This window comes from Camelina sativa, chromosome 11 (genome assembly GCF_030686135.1).
Source record: "Camelina sativa cultivar CO46 ecotype springtype chromosome 11, ASM3068613v1".
NCBI classification, from domain to species: Eukaryota; Viridiplantae; Streptophyta; class Magnoliopsida; order Brassicales; family Brassicaceae; genus Camelina; species Camelina sativa.
This window is the reverse complement of record NC_141890.1, coordinates 19,483,736-19,500,666: the sequence shown is the minus strand read 5'-3', so window position 1 is coordinate 19,500,666 and position 16,931 is coordinate 19,483,736. Positions and strand designations below refer to the sequence as shown.

At 33.9% G+C, this 16,931-nt stretch overlaps 1 protein-coding gene, 1 long non-coding RNA gene and 1 pseudogene across 3 annotated transcripts; 2 read left to right on the top strand and 1 right to left on the bottom strand.

Annotated features, from left to right (window-relative positions):
* Positions 1-8,495: 8,495 nt before the first annotated feature.
* Positions 8,496-10,170, bottom strand: LOC104723898 (serine/threonine-protein kinase OXI1 pseudogene; annotated as a pseudogene). Its single transcript, XR_015571226.1, has one exon. The product of XR_015571226.1 is annotated as a serine/threonine-protein kinase OXI1 pseudogene (transcript).
* Positions 10,171-13,379: 3,209 nt separating this feature from the next.
* LOC147934251 (uncharacterized) lies at positions 13,380-14,126 on the top strand. The gene is made up of 2 exons (XR_015570974.1): positions 13,380-13,596; positions 13,884-14,126. It is a non-coding gene; the product is annotated as an uncharacterized LOC147934251 (long non-coding RNA).
* Positions 14,127-14,274: 148 nt separating this feature from the next.
* LOC104723900 (chloroplast envelope quinone oxidoreductase homolog) lies at positions 14,275-16,369 on the top strand. The gene is made up of 4 exons (XM_087475888.1): positions 14,275-14,479; positions 15,003-15,144; positions 15,333-15,424; positions 15,528-16,369. Exons 1-4 carry the CDS (start codon positions 14,414-14,416, stop codon positions 16,215-16,217), a joined length of 990 nt encoding a protein of 329 aa, XP_087332014.1. The 5' UTR covers positions 14,275-14,413; the 3' UTR covers positions 16,218-16,369.
* The last annotated feature ends 562 nt before the right edge of the window (positions 16,370-16,931 follow it).

The window sequence follows — 16,931 nt, the reverse complement described above, 5'->3', positions numbered from 1 at the left end:
AATTGGTTCACGGATGTTACACATGTCACCAAAGTGCACTTGTCTTTTCGGGGACTTGCGGAGAGGTTTAAAAGAATTGATTTGGCCACCTATGTCACCAAAGTGCACTTATCTTTTCGGTCAAGGGTCCTGAGAGAACTCTAGAGTTAAGCGTGACTTGAGCTGGAGTAGTCTTAGCATGGGTGACATTTTCGGAAGTGATTGTCGGACCTGTGCGAGTGAGGACAAAACACAGGAAAAGATCATGTGATAATTTGTAGGGACAGTATCAAGTCTTTAAAATCTCCCAGACATAACAAACTGACCGTCGGATATGGATGGGTAGTGAGAAGACGTAAGGCCCATTCAGGAAGGTGGGCCCATGGATTGGAATTGGACATGGAGCCCACTAAGAGGTGGCGGTCGGGGCGCTACATGAAGAAGGCTAGCTAAACATCAGCTTGAGCGTGAAAAATTATGGAGAGAAGTAATTGTTGATATGTTAGAAGATTTCTCTGAAGGAGAAAGGGCAGATTTGGTGAAATCACAAATCCTAGTACTATAGCAACACCAAAGGAAGAATGTCTTGGATTACGACGTTTTTGAGAATTGGTTTGCTCAACACAAAGAGAAAAGCTTTACATCGTGTTAATAAGGACAGTCATTATTATATGAGAATTGGTGTTCTGTAAAGGATTGTGGAAGTTTGATTTTAGGACATTATGGAAGGTCTTCCTAAAGTTGAAGAATGCCTTCCTAAAAGTTATGAAATCCTTCCTAAATTTTTAAAAAAATGTGTTTTAAATCTTTTTATATGTGTTTTATCTTATTGTATCACATATTACTCCATTAGTGATGTATAATGAATTGATTTTGTGCACATATTGGTGTTTTACAATAAATATAGCAAATAAGAATTTCCAACATGATGTTTTAGGAAAACCATCCTAAACGTCAATGACTCCTTCCTAAATTTCAAAGAGTTCTTCCTAAATTATAAGTAGACTACTTATCTTATGTAACACAATCTACTTTAACATAATCACTAAGCACATTTGTTCAAAAAATGGTAGGCGTGAATTCATGTTTATGAAGGATACCGGTTATACATTTGGTGACATCTCTTTCAATATAATCTTTCAACTATTATTTTTATTAAGATCATCCTGAATTTCAAGGAGTTGTTCATGAACATTATTGATTCATTCCTAAATTTGAAAAAATGTGTTTCTAAATCTCTATTTTTATGTGTTTTGCTTTAATGTGTCAAATATTAGTAGATTACTTCATTAGTGAAGGGTAATGATTTTATTTTTGTGCACATTCTGATGTTAGGAAATCTTTTTTTTTATGAACGACATCCTAAATTTCAAGGAATCCTTCCTGAATTTCATAGAATTTTTCCCAAATTTCAATCCGTCCCGAGTTTCATAAAATCCTTCCTTAATTTCCAATAATTTTTCTAGAAGTTCAATCACAATTAAAGCAAAGTGCTAACAGAAATATGTGACACTATTATGATGCATACAAGTACCAAAACAATCTAAAAATGTTTCACAAGTTCCATACATGTCTAAATAATAAATAAAGTAAAAATGGATCACATAGCTTGAAAAAATCTCCAATCTCTATTTCCTGCGGTAAAATGGAATTTTTATCAGAGAATATGTTTCAGGAAAGTCTTCCTGGATTCTCAACAATGCTTCCTAAATTTTGAAATGTGACTAAGAAACACATCAATATACGAGCAACAACATTAAACAACACACAAGCAATAATCAATAAAGATGAAAACATGGTTTTGCCTAAGTGATTCCAAACCAAATTTTTGTTTAACTTGATATTATTCTCTCGCTCTTCAACCTTTGTTACATGCTTTTGCCTAAGTGATTCCAAAGCATTCCTTTGTTTTACCAGAACCAGTCATCGCAGCTCCAAGCACATCTTTTCCCTCTATCAATGGTGAAATTGCTTTAGTTTGTATCTACAAAAAGTGTTAGAATTATACAAATTTAAATTATCGTCACTGTTCTTAAAAAGTAAAAAATTGAGAAGAAGAAAACATCATATCCAATTACAAATTGGTTGTAACCTGAGTCAAGCGTTGGAAACTCATCTCCTTGATACTTTTTAAAGTGTTATCAGATAAGTTCAATGACTCAAACGTTTACTATTTGGTAGTCTCCTTTTAGCAAATTCTACAAGATCCGTCACCGAATCATTCACTGCCTCCGCATTTTCACCATGCGCAGACAATCCAAAACTCAACTTCAAACTAGCGTAACTCTTTTCTCCGAAATCAAACATTGGTTTCCCGGATTCAACCCGGTACCCAAACATATGAACTCGGATCCCCGAACTCATGTCATCAGTAAAGACGTTGTATCAGAGCAGCAAAACTCTTTGATTCCTTCGAGAGCGTACAATTGATTAGCAACCAAACAATACTCCATACGCAATAGCGATGAAAGCAATGATTACAAGGAATGAAGGATTACAACGATTACAAGGAACGACAGAAGATGCGAATAGATGATGGAACAGAAATTGTAGAACTGAAGACTCCGGTGAAAAGGAACGATGGAGGAGGTGGTCTTCGGCAATGAGAACACTGCAACGACAAGAGATCGAAGATTTTAATATATGATATTTTAGATTTTTTTCAAAATTAAAATATTTATTTATACTATATTTTGTGCTAGTTTTGAAATTTTTGAGAATGTGTGTTAGTTTTGGAACAAAAACTTAAAATAATGCAATATATGAGAATCCCCCATTTAAATTTATGATAAAAATTTAATAATCAAAAAAAATTTAAACCATAATAAGTGACAGGTAATATAATTTTTTTTCGGTACGAAAATTCAGACAAACATAAAAAGACAAAAGAAAATAATTAAAACTGAGCAAACAAATCAAACATATTTCGGTTAATGGATTTAGAAACTACTCTCTGAAAATGACTTTTTATGTTATGTCTTTTTTTTGTTATTTTGTGTAAAAAATGGAGTTTAAAAAGGAAAAATTGGCGCAGAGCATCTAAAATCACCCGACCGACCATGAATCCCAGGACGTCTGAGTTTCAAAAACAAACCCACAAATGGTTTTTGACCTTACGCATGTCACTCTGGTATCGTCCTAAATCTTATTTGGCCTTATTCAAACAAACTGATTCATACTAAAAAAACAATTCTGGTCACGAGAGTTTGACCAAGGATCACTTTCTTTGATTGTTGGAAAGTTCATGGGTTCACCTAAATTAATGAGCATGCGCAAGGTCAAATTCCACTGTGTAAAATATTTTAAAACCTCCTTCGGACCTCTTTTGTTTTTTTTTTTTTCCTGTGCAACCCACCTCCTTAATTAGTTACATGTGTAGTCCATTGCTTTTACTTAAAAACCAGAGTTTGGAGTTGAAACTCGTACATAACCGTGGACCGAGGATCATAGTCTATGCTCACTATTTATTTATTTTATATTTTTTGTCAAAGAGCTTTTTTTTTTTTGTGCTAAATTGTAAATATTTCATTGATAATGAAAAAAGTTTAGGTTACATACCTATAAATACGGTTTCATGGCAAAAAAAAGTAAAAACATAGAAGCATAAGATGATAATTAAATCAAGTTTTCTGTCCATCTATTTAACCAAGCAATGAAGCGATGCCGTTTTTGTTGTCCTTCCCGGATGAGTTGCAGAAAGAGAAGGAGATTTGCAGATTGTAAAACACTTACTTGCGACAATTAGCTCTAGAAGCCTTTCGCAGGAGGTCCGAGACAGAGCCGTCAACAGTGAAAACTCCAAATCATCGATAACATACTCTCCCTGCGTCATGTGAGATCGATTCTTCGTTTCAATCAATGAGCTATCCCTGAAACGGAACCTCACAAGCCAAATTAAGCAAATGGTGCAAGCTCCCCCTACCAAGTTCATTCCCCGAAGTCAGCAGCGCAGAGCAAAATAAGACCATCCATAACCACACCAGAAGCCATTAGCCCTACTAGCTCCTCTATATCACAATCAAGACGCAGGGCAGAAGCGAGTACTCAAAGCAAAGCAATCTTTAAACAAAGGCAATAACAACAGGAAGCCACGACAAAGAACAGGCCTTGAACTAAACCGAAGAATTGATATACCTGCGAAGTTCTCAAAAGGAGAGGGGAGCTAGCTACCACCGATAACTAAAACCTCAACTTATCAAAAACCACGACAGCTACCCAAAGGAGCCATATAGCATCTGGTTCGACGAGGGAACTTGACCAGCCACGAGAAAACACGCTCCTAATAATTCTGCTATTGTCCTCAAGCAAAAGATGCCAACAGAGACGTACTTCTCCTAAATTGTCAAAGCTCGACGAAAAATAGATGAGACAAACAGCTTCCAATAGTAGCCATGCTCTGAAACCTATGCGAAGGAGGAACAGAAAAGAGTTATTGACGAGCTTTTTATTTGTTCCTTAAATATTTGTTTGAATTTTTTGCTGTATGTTGTTCACAAGAGTAATTGATGAACGACTTTTCGAAATTATAAACTACCACAAGGTAGTAAATCAAACAAAACCAATACATAACTATTTGAGGTAAGCTAAACGAACCAAAATAATCAAAACCGACCGATGATAAAAGAAAAAGTAGAAACGATTAATCAAGATATTAAGCATTGAACGTGGGCAATAATATTTATAATGATAGACTACTATTCAACTCAAGATAATAGGATCACATAATCAAACTCATTCATAAGACAATGAATCATACAATTTAGACTAATCCATACGTCCGTCTCCAATGTATACGAGATTAACATTAATCAAAGTTGGTTTCATTCTAGTCATTATTCGGCCTATTTCATTGAATAGCTTCGAGACACAAAATGTCTAAAATCTACAATTTACGTATCTAGATATAAACACTCCATATTGAAAGAGAGAAACAAGGGACATACATAATTAAAACGATCAATTGATCCGGCCCGTTACGTAACTCGACTCACTGTTACATAGGTGCAGGAACCCTGTATATATATATATAAGATAAAATGAAAGCCCGGTATATATATAGGATTCGAAAGTACATTTAACAGAAAATGATAATTGTATACTATAATCAATACAATAAAAGTACTATGTTTTTATCTAGAGCTTGACACGTCAGATTTTAAATTCAAGCATATGCTGACACCTCGTTTAAATTGAATAGCAAATCAAAATATAACAATTAATACACCTAACCAAAAATGCCAACGTGTAAATATCAAACCGAAAAAAACCAAAATATCTTTTATGTTCTAAATTGGCCGAAGAAGAGGAAGATCAATTTAGAATCATATATTCGCCTCAAACATAGAGAAGATCTCGAAGCTCTGAGACAGAGACGGAGACATAGGATCATTGAGGAAACAGAGAGGAACACATAGTAACCAAAATGGATCTCAAGAGAATCGAATGATAGGTTCCTCTTCAAAGCTAAGAGTATTGCTCAAAGAACAACAAGATTGATGTTTGTTTGGGTAGTTTAGACTACCTCTTTTTGTCTTTTTCATTGATTTAAATAGAAGAAAGTACAACTGCATATCGTAATGGAATCATCACGATTCCTACGACTTAGGGAATGGGAAAGTGGTTGAATGCCCCCTTATAAAGTGGATGACCATTTCAACTTATTTGCAGACTGAATCCATGTTCGGTTCGAAAACAGAAACTTGATATGCAGTTGCAATCCAATAGAAAAACAACGATTAAGGGTAAAAAGATACCTGACACAAGAAGAATGGGCTATCCCTGAAGCAAAGGGTAAACCATGGAGACTCCATTTCTACTGTTTGTTTTAGCACAAACACAAGCTTATATCACTTGCTCTTTTTTGAAAATGAGTGACTGAGCTAATCTCTGTTTCAGTGTTTTGAGTGGGTTTCTCAAAGTGGGGCTTTGGTTATTTTAGTGCGCTGTTAGGAAGTTGGTTTTGATCTTGAAGTTATTAAGTTAGACTTGGGATTAGTTATTGAATCGTATTCATGAGATCGTAAACGGATTTTTATTTTTATTTCTTTAAGTTAAAAACTGGAGTTGTTATTATTAAATTGTTAGTTCGGTTTAGTTTAATATTGAAATGAGCAACGCTATTTTCCAAAACTTAATTAAAAGTATAAAATATGAATTTTATGTGTTTACGTTATATGTGTTTTAAAAAATGTGTTTACAAAAAAAAATGATAGTAAAAATGGAGTTGTTATTATTAAATTGTTAGTTCGGTTTAGTTTAATTATTGAAATGAGCAACGCTATTTTCCAAAACTTAGTTTAAAGTATAAAATATGAATTTGATTTGTCTACATTATATGTGTTTTAAAAAATGTGTTTACAAAAAAATTATATTAAAAATGGAGTTGTTATTAATTATTAAATTGTTATGGTTTAGTTTAATTATTAAACTGAGCAGAACTATTTTCCAAAACTTAGTTAAAAATAGAAAGTATGAATTTGATGTGTCTATAGAATGTGTGTTCTTTTAAAAATATGTTTACAAAAAAAATTATATTAAAACATAATATTGTGCATTGTTATGCTCATATATGTGGTTGGTGTTCTTCAAAAATTGTCTTATAAGGGCATTAGCCAGTGTGAGTTATTTTTAATAGTGATTTGTACTCTTTAGCTTTATGAGAAGGAGCTGTTTAAATGTCTGCCTATATATGTTGATCTATTTGGAAAATATTAAATTTATAATGATTGTCTCTAGGTTGATGAGCTGTGATGAGAAAGTTATCAGACTAAAATTATAAACAACACTAGATTTTCACCCGCGATACACCGCAGGGCAATTTTTTCTTAAACTAAAACTTTTAAATTTTAAGTTGTAATTGTTTGTTGATTTTTTTTAGTGTTTGAGATCGTATAATTGTATTTAGATTGTTTATTTTAGGGTTAATTCATGGAATATTACATGATATTTGTTTTTTTACATAACCGTAATTTAATTAATTTAATTAAAATTTTAAATCTTCTAATATTGATGGTGTTAATAATATAATAACATGATGCATACAGAATTAATAATATTTTAATTTATATTTATGTCAACTCAAATCCGTCCTGCTATATAACCCGCCACATGATATATTATAGTTTTTGTTTTCATAAAATATTATAATTTATGTTTCCATAAAATATTATAGTTTCTGTTTCCATAGAATAGAAGCAAAGAATTCAAAAAACAATAGAAGGTGTCATTAATATATTATAGTTTCTGTTTCCATAAAATATTGATTGTAGTATTGTGTTAGGAATGGAATGTAAAATATTAAGGAAACAAAATATGATGTTATGTTATTTTGGGAAATTTTCTAGGGATTAAAATTGTAAATAATTTTTTAAAATAACTATAACTAAAGGGCATAATACAAAATGTACTTCAAAAATATTAATATAGATATAAAAAATAAATATAATAAGGAAATTATAAAAAAACAAATCGCGGCGTAGCGCGGATAGTATCTTAGTATTCTTAAAGATTGCAAATTAACTTCAATTCTTTATTTTTTTTGGTCAATTTTAATTTAAAGAATTGTCATGAAGATTATTATATTCTCCAAGACTCCAACCATAATGAAAATCGAGATCTTAGCATATATAAGTATTCTTCTTTTATTAAAACGATTTTTACGAGAATATATATCATACAAAAATATTTGGGTCAGGATGACTATGTTTGATATATGTTCCAAATCGTGTGGTACTTTGTTGTGTCTCTAGGCTCTTTACACCTACGATACTCTCAACTCGTTAGTCATCCCTTAATACAAGTCTTTTTCGGCTAGTTTCTGAAATTGGTTATAAACCAATCACGTTATTTTCTTCTTTGTTTTCAAATTTACTCATCAGTTGGGCTAATTTGAGAAGAATGAGTTTGTGGACTCCATTGCAACTTATTTTAATATAAATTTCATTTAGAAAAACATGTGAATGACAACAATTTTTTTTTTTTTTTATAATTCAGGGTAAATCTCCAGGCTTATGGAGGGGCCCGAGACTAATCTCTAAGGGAGGTGCAGCCCACGGATAGATCCTCTTTCCAGGTATTCAAATGGGCCGTAAGCAAGAGCTCATATCCATGTAAGTAGCAATTCCGCATCTAGAGAGAATTGATTCCTGACCTGAACTAACAGGGCAATCTTTCCAACCATATGGGAACCACTAGCCCACCACCATGTGGTTAACTCTCTCTCTTGAATGCATGCCATTGTGAAACAAATCACACAGCTTTGGTTGAGGAAATATTTTGTGGACAAAAATACTAAACACACCAAACACTTCATTCATCTCTCTTGTCATCTACTAATTACTATCATCACATGGTTCCTCTAGTTACATATATAAAGAATAATCAGTTAGACTCTTCGAGTGTTCATATTTGCTATCTTTAATCTTGTATATTTTTTATTTTATTTTTAAATGTGTAATGAGTTACATGCTTTGTTATCAAATACTATTCCAATAATTTATAAATACTTTGTGCCAAACTTAGTCAATAAAATAGTAAAATATTGACTTTCACATATATGATACAAAGAAACCGAATTAACACGTTTAAGTTTCAACTTTCAACATTAGTGACATAATAATAACAATTCAACGATTAACAACTACCTAGATTGGTATTGTGATTATTGTTATAGTATAGTCTAATAGTCAGATAGATGGCTCTAAATCATGGTCATCATAATTGAGAAGTAGACAAAAGGAGGAAGTAGGTCCATTATCAAACTCCAAGTGAATATTGATGATGCCACCGCCAAAACTGTTCAATTACATCTTCTGTTTCTTCACTTTTCCTTCTTTTAGTCCCTGCCTTCTCTAAGCCACCCAACTCTTTTAAACAAAGTGTTCTCATGAAGAGTTGGCATAGTATTCTACATGTAATCGAATATTCTATATATGTATTTGTTCAATCATCGACATCAATATTTCTAAAATAAATTAAAACTAAAATACATTAAAGTTACCATTATTAATCTGATCATTAGTTTTCATATTACTATTGTCAGTAAATATGTCATGTACGAATTTCTCCACGTCGATTTTGGAAATCTCATAGTTTTCCGGCGCCGGAATATAAGGTGGTCGTGATACCTTAACCACCAAATCCCAATCCAACCCTCTGAAGAAACCGTGTCCCTTGATTCCTTCCACATTGATCCTACGGCTAGGATCTTTCTCCAACAGTTTTCTTACCAAGTCTCTTAACGTCGTCGTTTCTCCGACCAAACTCGGCGGTTCACTTAATATCTTAAAAAATGTCTCTTTCCTGTTTGATCCCCTAAACGGCGTCGCTCCGTACAACATCTCATACAACACCACTCCTAACGACCACCAATCTACGGCGAAGTCGTGGCCATTCCCGGCGATTACCTCCGGAGCGACATATTCCTCGGTTCCGACGAACGAATTCGACTTCTCACCTGACGACTCAGACTCCGAAGATCTCGAAACCGAGTCGTCCGGGGAGATTCCGGAGTTACAAAAACCCGAGAATGCGAAGAAGGACCGTTCTTCTTTCGTCGGCGACGGCGAAGAAGATCGCGGAGTTCTCGGAGGTAGATTCGTGGAAAGATCGAAATCCACAAGCATCAAATGACCATTTTCTTGAATCATCACATTATCCGGTTTCAAGTCTCTGTACACAATCCCTTGATTATGCAAATACTCAAGTGCGATCACAAGCTCCGCCGCGTAAAACTTTATAATCTCGTCGGAAAACATTTCTTCCGACTGTTTCTTCCTTAAAGAATTGAGATTTCTTCCAGGACAGTAATCTATCGCGTAGCCGACAACTTTATCAGTCGATAAAACACCGTGAAGACGTGGAAACAGAGGATGGTCGAACCGAGACAACACTCCTTGCTCGAAACTAACGCGTCGGTACTCATCATCTTTGGCCTCCTTTGTCTCGATTGATTCTCTTAGTATGACTTTTAAAGCAAGCCGTTTGCTATCGGCTTTTACGAGGAACACAACTCCTTTAGATCCACGGCCAAGGGCTGAGAAAACTTCGAGATTGTCGAAGTTTAGAGTCGGGATCTGATGATTCTCCGGTGGTGAGATGTGGTTGCTCATCGCCGGGATTCTCAAGAGTTTTTTTTTTTTAGTTTCGATTGTTTTTGTGGTTTAATATTCTTTGGTTCTCTTTAAGGCAGTTTTTATAGGAAAAAGAAAAGCTTACGCTATCTTAAGCCAAATGGCAGTTGACAGTAATCAATTATATGCTTTGTTTAATGTATGTCAAATGTTTTTGTACCTTGTTGTAAACTCAGACCTTACTTTTGGATTTTAATAAAGTCATTGGAAAGAAAAAAAAAAGAAGAAAAGCTTACGCTATAAAAGGCGCCTCGTATATATTTTGTTTCTTTGCCGGGTAAGACATAATTTATCTTAACGTTACTTTTACCATTTTTTTTTTTTAACTCAACGTAAATCCTCGTGCCTATGGAGGGGCCCGAGACTAATCTCTGGGGAGATGTAGCTCATGGATAGACCCTCTCTCCAGATATTCAAATGGGTTGTAAGCAAGGGTTCATATCTATATGGCTACATAGTAAATAAATAGCAATTCCGCATCTGGGGAGAATTGATCCTTGACCTGGACCAATAGGGCAACTTTTCCAACCAGATGTGAACCACTAGCCCACCACCATGTGGTTAACTTTTACCATTTTACTACTACTCGAATCACACACATTAAAAACACTTTGACGTCAAAATATCAAATACGTATATTTATTTTGAAACGTCGTCATTGTTTGCGTTTGCTCTTAAGTTATTGTTTAATATATAAATTTCACATTCTAAACCCCTAACCAAAAAAAAAATTCACATTCTAAAATAACAAAGAATTCCACAAAAATACACAATTATCTATGCATTACTTTCAAAATTCACATAACTTTTGTAAAAAAAAAAACGCTAATCTCTTAAAACAATATGAGTGAAGTGAGATTAACAAACAAGATCCTTAAAAATCGGTTTTATTATATTTTAAAAATAATATAAATAAATGGTGTATTTTTTTTTTTTTACAATCAAATAAATGGTGTATTTTTTTTATAGCTAACAAAGCATCCTAAGAAAGCTTTGTAGCACGGTTCCAGACTTCCAGTCGATCAATAGTATCGTACAAAGACAAAAAAAAATTAACTCAGAAGTGATTTTATTCTTTCATGGAGTTTACGCGGATATTGAGTTAATTAACAAGAAAATTATAAGTAAACCTAGCAACAAGCCTACAAAAATATTGAAGATAAATACAGACTAAGAATAGAACACATTACCCATCCCAGCCTAAATCAACTTCATCAATTACCGAGTTGCATTTTTAAAAAGGCCTCTACAAGCGGCAAGGAAGGAAGTAAGTAATGGAACGAATGGTTCTTCCAATGAACGAGCTGCACCATTGCACCAACAATCAAAGCTGGGAACATACGTTTAGATCCTAGGAGGTGAGTGGGATTAAGACAAAAACAACAACAAAAGAAGGACATGACAAACTCATTAAGGGTTATTGAACGTAGGTAGGATTTTGATTGAGTTTGGAATTGTAAATAAATTTGGTGTTATTCAATCTATCTATATATACATTTTTTAAGTACATTTTGAGTTCAACCTTTTCATTTTTACTTATTTAAAAACTTATTTACAAAGTTAATCTCTAAAAAATTTCCACAAATAGCATTACTTCAGATTTTATTTCTTAAATATTTTACATACCATTCCAACTAAAAAAATACAGCATAATCAATATGGAAACATAAACTATGATATATTTAACCACACCACTTGTTGTGTATTGAAAATATTATATCTTTGAATCCTTTGTAAATAAAGAAAACAACAATTTGATTCCTATTTTGTTTTCAAAAACCTGTGAGTTTTGATTCTTAACGTAAGAAGAAGTTCGATTCACATTTATTTAAATATTATAATTAATATATATAAACTTAATAAAATTTTAAAATATTACGAATACGTAAAATTATAATATGGTTATATAATAGATGGGTTATAAAGTGGACATGTTGAAATTAATAAAATATTATTAAATTTATTCTAACACGGATTAAATCCTCATTTTATTATTTGTCAACAATATTAATTTTAGAATATTTAACATATAAAAATTAAGTTGATTTAACTAAGAATGTGTAAAATAATTAAATCATTAGAAAAATGTGACTTAATCATAGCGTATAAATAACTTACTATATATATTTAGATCTCTTATTTTTTTGTTATAATACTTAAAAATCAAAATAGAATTTCAAACACTAAATAAAACAAACTAAATATAACAAACACATGGTCGTGAAATATATTACGGGTTAAAAAATTAATATAAATATTTAGCCGTACAAATGGTCAGGAAATTTAGTTATTCATCTATTTGGAAAAACATCCAATATTTAACAAACAAATACAATATAATTATAAATAATAATAAAAATTATATACACGCGGTGTACCGCGGGTTAAAATCTAGTTATGTATATTATATATTCTTTTTGAATTCTACTCTTACTCAATACTAACTACTAAGATAATTTTATTGGCAATGTGATTTGATTATAATTTAACACAAAAAGTGGAAAGCGATTTTCACCTTTTATGAAAAGAATCTATCAAATACTTTTAAATAAGAGTACATAGTTTAAGTGAAGTGACCTTAGTGCAGTGACAAATAGTAAGTCTTTAATGCACAAAGCACCATCACACTTGGGATCGAGTCCCGCTCTCTACGAATGTAGGGATTTGGCTAATGGATCGGTCAGTTGTAGTCCAATGGTTGACCAAAAAAAAAAGAGTACATAGTTTAATAGATTTATAAATTCTTCCAAATTCAATTAAAAAAAATCCTTAGTTCAATAACCCCTAATTTTTTTAAATTCATATAAATTTAGTCATTACTTTCCTAGTTATTGAAAACTTAAAATCAATGGCTAGTGAAATCAAAGCCTAACCCATGATGGTTGAAACTCATCAGATGGCTACATGTCATCAATTCGCACCCCTAACATCAACATACTTGAGGTGACGTGGCAACACTATAATCAATCTTTTTTTATTTATCTTATAATATCATACCGCTTTTACCCCTTAAGCATCTCATCGCGTAAAAAGATCAAAAACTTACCCTAGGCGTTCGGCCAAACCCGATCAAACCGAACCGGACAACCCGATATTTTCGGTTATTGGTGTAAACCGAAGAAAGTAAGGGTAACCGTTCGGTAAAATGTATTTGAGATTTCGGATTTTGGTTCGGTTCGGTTCGGTAATCGGAACCGATCGGTTTCCTTCAAACCGAGATTTTGCAGCCATATATAAGGCTAATAATTAGTCACAACCCTAATTTTTTTTGTTCTTCTTCTTTAGCTGCCGCTTGGGAACTCGATCCATAAACTTCAATCATTCATCTTCTCCTCTCCTCCGATGTAATCATAATCATCAACACACCTCTTTTCCTACATTAATTCATCATCTTCAACATCCTCTTTCATTCTCTCAAATCTCAATCATAGTTAAGAAATGAGCCTTTTTACAGAGATTCAATCCATAACCACAAATTTCTTAAGGGGTAAGCTCTTCTTCTTTCTCCTTAATTCTACATTTGATCCTTTCCTCTCTAAGCTCTTTCTATGTATTGATAACTTCAGATTCAATTTGAAGAATTTTAGAGTTAGATTTTCAACTTCGAAATCAGAGATTATCTATTATTTGTTTAGATTTTCCTTTGTTTAGGGTGCTAGTGTTGTGTTTGTGTTCGTCATCTTTGTAAGACCTAAATTGTTGTTCTTTGTTGTTTGATGATTTTATTTTTACTGGTTTATGTAATCAATTTGTATGTGGTTTCGATGATTGCAGGTGAAAAATGGACGCCCAAAACCATCAATCTTCACCGTCTCAGATCATCATCGCACCGCAACCACAACTCGCCGCCACAACAACACCATGTCTCGAAAACCCTAATGTTTAATGGACCTGCCATTTAGACTTTGCAATTGTTTTCAGATTGGTTTAGTTGTTAATGGGATGGTTATCTGTTTAGGTCCATTATTTTAGCAGTTTGTAAATTTGTATTAAATTAAGTCCATTATCTTATTTTTTTATTTATTCGGTTTAAATTAACCGAATTAAAAAAAAATCGGTTTCAATTCGGAATTGATTTATAATCCTATAACCGACCCGATTAACTCGAGTACCAAACCAACCAAACCGAATTTAATTTCGGTTCTATTGGGTAAAAATTATAGAAAACCAAATTTATAGAAAACCGAACAATCCTACCCGAACAACCCGTTTCCGCCGAACGCCGAGCGCGATCAAAAACTCTCGAAGCACACCGTTGTTGTTGTTGTTGTTTCGGATTCAGAGATCGTCGTCATCGTTTACCAATGGCCGGGAAACTCATGCACGCTCTTCAGTACGATTCTTACGGCGGTGGCGCCGCTGGTTTGAAGGTTTTAATTCTCTCTCTCTCTCTCTCTCTCTCTCTCTCTCTCTCTCTTTTCCAAATATTCCATTATAACCTGCTGCGTTATTGCGATTCGATTCTCTCCGCTGATGTATCTTATTAGTGTCGCATGTGCGTATGATTCGTTGATTTTGAATCGTCGATTGGATTGGATTGGATTGGATTGCAGAGCTTACTAGATTACATGATGTATTGAGAATCATGTCTTCGTATTTGACATCTTACTTTGAAATCTTTCTTCTAGGGAACTTATGGGAAATTGCATACAGAGCTGTGAACATTTGGTAAAACTGTTAGTGTTAGTGATTAAGATTATGGTGTGAAGTTAGTTAGTCCTCTTCTCATATGCGGTGGATATGTGCATTTGTTTTCTGATTTAAAGGTGACATTTTTCTGTTTTTATTTTATTTTTTTGAGTAGTCTTCTTTGTTTTTGTTTGTGAGGCATTGTCGTATTTGTACTCTTTTGATTGATTAAAAAACGTGTGCTTATCTGAGTTATGTTTCCAGCATGTCCAAGTTCCTGTTCCATCACCCAAGAGCAATGAGGTTTTCCTGAAATTAGAAGCTACTAGTCTAAACCCTGTTGATTGGAAAATTCAAAAAGGATTGATCAGGCCTTTTTTCCCCCGCAAGTTCCCCTGCATTCCTGGTATTCTGATAGCTTTGAAGGTTTTAGTTTCTGTATAGAAGAAGAAAAAATTGTTATTTTGCTTAGAGGGGTTTGTTTGGGTGTACTTTCTCTTGTATGAGTTTTTGTACTAATTTTAAAGAAGACATATATATAGGCTTTCTAAATGTTAATGGAACCACCTTTGATATATTGTGTTTTTTAAACAGCTACTGATGTTGCTGGAGAGGTCGTTGAGGTTGGATCAGGAGTCAAGAATTTTAAGGCTGGTGACAAAGTTGTAGCGGTTCTTAACCATCTTGTGAGGGACAAGCTATTGCAGTTATTAATGTTGTAGCAGTTACTCTTATTAGATTGGAACTTTTAAACAAGAAAAAGTAACTTTTCTTTTTGGTTGTTTTCAGACTGGAGGTGGACTTGCTGAGTTCGCCGTTGCAAGCGAGAAACTGACCGTCAAGAGACCCCAAAAAGTGGGAGCAGCTGAAGCAGCCGCTTTGCCTGTGGCAGGTCTAACCGCACTCCAGGCTCTAACTCAGCCTGCGGGGTTGAAGATGGATGGTACAGGCAAGCAGGCAAACATCCTGATCACAGCAGCGTCTGGCGGGGTCGGCCACTATGCAGTACAGCTGGCAAAACTTGGGAACGCTCATGTAACCGCCACATGTGGTGCCCGTAACATTGACTTTGTCAAATCTTTAGGAGCTGATGAAGTTCTCGACTACAAGACTCCTGAGGGAGCCGCCCTCAAGAGTCCGTCGGGTAAGAAATATGATGCTGTAGTCCATTGTGCAAACGGGATACCGTTTTCGACATTCGAACCAAACTTGTCGGAAAACGGGAAGGTGATAGATATCACGCCTGGGCCTAGTGCTATGTGGACTTATGCGGTTAAGAAAATAACCATGTCAAAGAAGCAATTGGTGCCGCTCTTGTTGATCCCAAAAACTGAGAATCTGGAGTATATGGTAAATCTTGTGAAAGAAGGGAAATTGAAGACAGTGATCGACTCGAAGCACCCTCTGAGCAAAGCGGAAGATGCTTGGGCCAAAAGTATTGATGGTCATGCTACTGGGAAGATCATTGTCGAGCCGTAATAGTATTTTTTTCCCGTCTTATAACTGTCTGTGATAATAGAAGTTCAAAGTTTGTTTCCCGTTCACACATTGCTTTATGTTGTTTTGTTTAATATATAATATACCCGAGTACTGTATGTCGAAAATTATATAGCAAGAAACTTTGGATGAAATAGGTAGTTTTTGTTCTACCACATCGTTGAAAACTTGAAATTGTAGAGTTTGGATCGAATTGTATCAAACCTTATGGACCACTAGGGCTGTGATAATGATCCGAAACGAACCAAGATTTTGATTGTTCCAGTTCGGTTTTGGTTATGGGTTATTTTATTTATCAACTGATCAACTATCTGTGAAATTTAGTTTGGTTAACCGAGAACTTTGGTTAGTCTGGTTCGGTCCTCAATCAACCAATTTTTTTATTTCTTTTTTTTTGACACCCAATTTTTTTTAATTTTGTTTGATTACAGGATTTATCGTTTCTACGGAAAATTAGACCATTTTTCTTAATAACCGAACTAACCAAACTATTCCAATCAAACCAAAATTATTCCACAATAACCGAAAAAGAGTATTAAAAAAAAATCAAAAAATTCGGTTGATATTGGTTTTAAATTTCAAAACCTAACCGAAAAACGGAAACAAAGAAACCGAAGTCCCAAGTGTTATATGGTTTTGCCATGAGCCAAAATTGTGAGGATAAAACAGACCCAACAACTTCGAAAGCCCAATTAC